Source organism: Trachymyrmex cornetzi, unplaced genomic scaffold, assembly GCF_001594075.2.
Source record: "Trachymyrmex cornetzi isolate Tcor2-1 unplaced genomic scaffold, Tcor1.1 scaffold223, whole genome shotgun sequence".
Lineage (NCBI taxonomy): Eukaryota > Metazoa > Arthropoda > Insecta > Hymenoptera > Formicidae > Trachymyrmex > Trachymyrmex cornetzi.
Genome location: NW_017296881.1, coordinates 3,100,895 through 3,105,913, shown reverse-complemented (window position 1 = coordinate 3,105,913; position 5,019 = coordinate 3,100,895). Strand labels below are relative to the sequence as shown.

Here is a 5,019-nt window from a genome sequence, read left to right as displayed (position 1 = left end):
TGACATGGCGATATAAAATGAAAATGACTCAACATTATTGGAAGTCATCGGAATCATCAGTGTTGTCATTACGCCATTATTACTTCAAATTAGACTGAATTTATTTTGTTTAAATTAAACGCGATGGAAATAGCAGGCGACGCGAAAAATGTCGCGAAAAATGTCGTTCGTCCTCTTACCATCGCGATTCCATCGAAGCAAGGTGTTGTGCTGATGAGTCATGACACCCCTTCGTCAACACATTCACAATCTAAAATGCCCCTGTGTCCTGCATATCGCTTCTGCAGGGAGTTGGAAGGGCCTTATCGTTCGCCTATGTTTGATAGCGATTACGATCACCAACAACAAGTAGGTCGAATTTAGAAATCGAATCTGGTAAACGCACACCTTTTCTGTCGCAGTAAAATTTTATAATTTATTTTATCTATTTGATATCGTAAATAATAAGTTAAGAAAATTTGAGTCATTGTAAATAACAGACGTGTGCAAACATTTAGAATTTTATTTAAAGAAATGATATAGAAGTATTAATAAACATTGCAAAATAAGTGCTGATCTTATCATTAAAAATTGCAATTTATTTAACGTACGTATGTGTGCGTGAATGTCCATAATTAATTTACTTGAGTCTACATTGAGAGGTAAATAACAAATTGCTAACAGATCACGATACTCCACGATTTATTGCAAGCGATTAAAGAAGCTGCGTTAAAATTGATACAATTAATTACGATAGAGGAGCGACGGAGGAGAGGCGTAGATCCTCCCCCTCGGATACGCTATCCTGATTCAGGACGATACGAGAGGAGCACTCAAGTAATAACATTTTTATTTTTGAATTTATCATTATCACATTTGTGATAAAAAATAATTAGAAATTGAAAATAAAATAGCACTAATTTTGTTAGCCGCATAATCCTGAATCTGGATTAATCGTGACCACATCCTCCTCAGTTTGTGCACTCTGTGGCGTCGCACTTCATCTGCAGGATTCTTCAGAGAAATCAAGGCAATTTGTAATCGATAAAGGAAGAAGTAATGGTTACAGTCACGGTATCTCACCGAAACAGCTTGAGAATATGTTGAAAAAGACCTATAAAATTCCTTTACCTACCGAAAAGGATAAATATAGCGATGATTTCTCTATTCCTGGAAGTGTACTTGATTATATTCTTTCAAAAGAAAATGGTCGTAATGATCGCACGAAAGGACGAGAAAAAGTCTTTTCAAAAGCCCGGTCGACTGATACGAGTGAGAGCGGATTACAATCAAAGCTGTTGTTTATACGACGAAAATCTTCCGATAGGATCGCGCGTCAAACACATCAAGATGAGTCTCGACAAAGGTGTGATAGTACAAGTCAAGTGCCGAGATACGTTAGTGAGTAAAAAAAATAGATTTTATTTCTGAAAGGAATTCCTGTTGCTTGTATATTTTACAATCGACTGTCAAGAGATAATAGATGCTATTTATATAAGCAATGACTGTTGTTCATGTAAAATAGCTAGCAAACATGAATATAAGACCAGTGAATCATCACATCAATGCATCGTCAATATATCATCTACAATTTGCTCCACCCAAGAAGCAGCGACGCTTACTCAGGAAATGGTAAATCAAATTTATTGCTTATATTAAGAAAATTGCACGAGAATAACTCTTTGCTCTTTGAGAAAAGATATATCCTGTTTAAAATATTATTCGAAAACTAGAATGTGATATATGTGTAATAAAGACAATTTACATAATAGCAATTCTTTGAACGTACTATGTAATATAAGCAAATATTTTAATACTTTTTTCATCGTATTAATGTAATACAATTAAAAATTTGTAAAGTTGATGAATTATTTTCAGCTTTGTCCGTGCGCGTGTGGATTGCTTGTGAAAGAAGAAACTGAAAGCAAAGTGTCTATCAATCCGATGCCTATATTAAAAGACGAACTTATTAAAACGTACAATATTATATAAACGTATAATTTTTATTTTTTTCGTTCAATATAAAATATAAATAAATATCACATAAATTTCTTGATTTCTGCAAAACTTAGCATAAAAATTAAATATCATATTACACATTAGTGTTTTTATTTCAAAACATCTCTTCTAAAACAAATGCTCGCGATTATAAAATAATATATATTTCGTATATTTTTCAGTAAACTTGAAGAGTTAGGTCTGCATTTAGATTCAAGAGAAATAAAAGTACATGGTGACACAGTAAAGGTCAAGAAAACGAAGATGCAAAAGTTGGAAAAAGATGTGAATGTCAAACGTTGGATAGAGGAAGTTGTGCAATTGCGATTACAAGTGCAAATTGAGGAGCTGCATAAAAATATTCAGTTTTTCAAACAAGAAAACGAGTATATTCGACGCCTTGCAGAAAAATGTCGCTGTTTATCAGAAGACATAAGGAATTTACAGCAATTGCTACCGATTAGAGAAACATATTCTGGTGAGGACTTACATTCAAGCTGTATAATTGATTTTTTGTATTTTTAATTTAACATATTTTAGAAAGTGCATTATGTATAGTTTCAGAATTTGCGACAACGATTAAGCACTTACAAGCAAAATATCACAATCAACACGGAATAATAGCCACATTAACCGGGATGTTTCAAGGTTCAATAAACATTCAGCAGATCGCTGCGAAACTATTAGCACCGTTTAAAGAACATTGGAACCCGAGAGAAAAGTATTTTAGATACGATGTCAATGAATATAATCGCACTATTAAGTGTTTCTTATACATAAATATGAAAAAAAAAATCAACGCTACTATATTTTTTCAGCATAGCAACGACTCATATATCATCTGCTTCAGGAGCGCAGGCTCCTTTGAAGACAGCGAGTTCCATGGTATTCGACGTTTATTAAAATATTTTTAGCTAAATCACAAATAATACGAGTCAATATAAATAATGAACATTCTATGCATAACTCATTTTGCAAAATAGTTAAAAATTCTTTCACATAACGTTGCGAGTCTGACGGTTAAACAGTTAATGGCGCGTCATATCGATTTCACATTTGTGCGCGGGATATAGAAAAACTTCCGGCGATCGACCAAATCTTCCAAGGTATTCAAATCAGGTAGCACAGATGGAATCTGAAAAGGAAGATTAGGGTGCGCGGCTATTAGCGGTGCTTGGTTGGAGCTGGAAAATCGAGTATTCGTATTAATCCTGTTGCGAATGCTGGGTGTGTAATATGCCTCGGTAGACGTCGGTTGTCTGGGATAATAAGGATCATATTCCAGCTCGTTAGGTACTAACGGCTCTAAAGATAGCGTCAAAGCGTGCACAGGAATTTCTGTAGTAGATTTTACGTAAGCGTTAGCTTGAATCGATCGTAACGTCTCGGAGTACGGATGGATATCTCTGTTGTAACTGGAGAAAGACTTCTCACGCAGAGGAGATGAATGCCGGTTATCTTCCGATGTCATCACTTTCGCGGGCGAAGAATTCGAGAGCGGCTCGTATGAATGATTAGGATACACGTTGCTTTTGTCGTGAGTCTCTGACAATGGCAAAGATAACGACTGTCTTGGTACCGTTGGTTTGTCGTTACGTAGATTCCAAGAATCGAATTCTTTGGTGAGTGTCCGTACAGTGGAAACTGTCATGTGGTTGCTCAAATCAGCGTTGCATGTCGTGCAATTGTCGGTGATTTGCCGAGCTTGATTCCGCGTTCGATCTTGATTCTTTAAGAATAGATTCGCGCTGAAGACAAAGCCGGTTTGGAACTTATTCGGCATGGATTTGTCGGGCCGTTGAATTACATGGAAAGAACGCGAAAATGCCAATCGATGATCATCGAGGGAGTTGCTCGATTCCACTGGGGAGTTGTTCGATTCCACTGGGGACCTCGTCGAAGAAGTTACGTACGCAATTTCCTTGTCTATATTCTCGTTTGGAAGTTGAGCCGACGGGTAAATAGTCGCTTGGCAGTCGACGAGATAAACGTGATCGCATATCGAGGCATCTTGACGAAAAGCCGTTCCTTCGGGACATCGGTAAGTGAATTTGTTCCCATGATCATCGCACGTGTGATATATTTTGCATTTCGCTTCGATGTCAGCATAAAATCCCATAGGTCGGTTGTAACAGGAGAAGCTGGTTTTGACGGTTGGCGGAGTGGTATTCTGCGTGGGTGAACAATCGTGATTGAATCATACAGCTTAAAGACGTTCATTCGTATTTAAAAGCGAGATGATTTAACTTATTTGTAAATTTATGCAAGTATAAGCAATTCCTCATTTTTTACGGCATCAATATGCACAGCTAATCCGATGTAACATAATTAGCATTAACACAACAACACGTTTAAAATCTTATTACTTACAAAAACTTCTTCGGCCTGAGTAATAACAACAAATAACATGCATTGTAGAAGATGCGATTGTAAAATCCAGTAAAACGCCATTTTTTTAAATAATCTAAGATCACTAGACAATTACGCGAGTTCGAATTACGCGGAAAGCAGCAGGAGCTCCGCTCCACCGTCTAGATTCTAGAAGATCACTACACGGCGTTACGAGAAGTTCAAGTGAAAGTAACTCGAGGATGAGTCTGAAGCTGTTCTCTCTTTCTCTCTCTCTCTCTTCTTCCATCTTCTACTTCCCTCTCTTTACCTTTTCCTGGCACACTTAGGCTGCGTTCCACTTGCCGCTCGTAACGCTCTTGGAGTCATTTCATTTTTATTGTTTATCAAATATTAAATAAGGACAAATGTTGCTCAAGGAGCATTGCGAATTTTTTACACTAACTTCTGCTTCTAAAAAACATAGAATCTATCACAAAATGTATTTAGATACATTTTTTAATATATAGTAAATATGTAAAAATATTAAAAATATCAAACATTAAAAAAATAGTGAACTCATATAAAATATTATAAATGTATATGTATAAAAACTCCATAAATACATAAATATATATATTAATAGCCGTTTTCTAACAAGGACAGTATAACACAATGAATTATTACATTCTTATTATTTGCCAACGTGAATAT

The 5,019-nt window shown here is 35.8% G+C and overlaps 2 protein-coding genes across 3 annotated transcripts; one reads left to right on the top strand and one right to left on the bottom strand.

The window, feature by feature from the left end:
* The first annotated feature begins 101 nt into the window (after positions 1–101).
* Positions 102–3,004, top strand: LOC108760291 (uncharacterized). Of its 2 annotated transcripts, none has more exons than XM_018506150.1 (8): positions 102–348; positions 664–816; positions 909–1,380; positions 1,505–1,611; positions 1,858–1,955; positions 2,160–2,455; positions 2,542–2,698; positions 2,796–3,004. In XM_018506150.1, the coding sequence occupies exons 1-8, from the start codon at positions 124–126 to the stop codon at positions 2,878–2,880; spliced, it is 1,593 nt and encodes a 530-aa protein (XP_018361652.1). In that variant the 5' UTR covers positions 102–123; the 3' UTR covers positions 2,881–3,004. The 2 variants fall into 2 exon arrangements, with proteins under 2 accessions (XP_018361652.1, XP_018361651.1); XM_018506149.1 differs by having other exon boundaries at positions 2,536–2,698; positions 2,796–2,998.
* Positions 3,005–3,015: 11 nt separating this feature from the next.
* Positions 3,016–4,537, bottom strand: LOC108760292 (uncharacterized). The gene is made up of 2 exons (XM_018506151.1): positions 4,348–4,537; positions 3,016–4,147 (listed from the first exon to the last, which is right to left on the bottom strand). Exons 1-2 carry the CDS (start codon positions 4,426–4,428, stop codon positions 3,017–3,019), a joined length of 1,212 nt encoding a protein of 403 aa, XP_018361653.1. The 5' UTR covers positions 4,429–4,537; the 3' UTR covers position 3,016.
* Between the last annotated feature and the right edge of the window lie 482 nt (positions 4,538–5,019).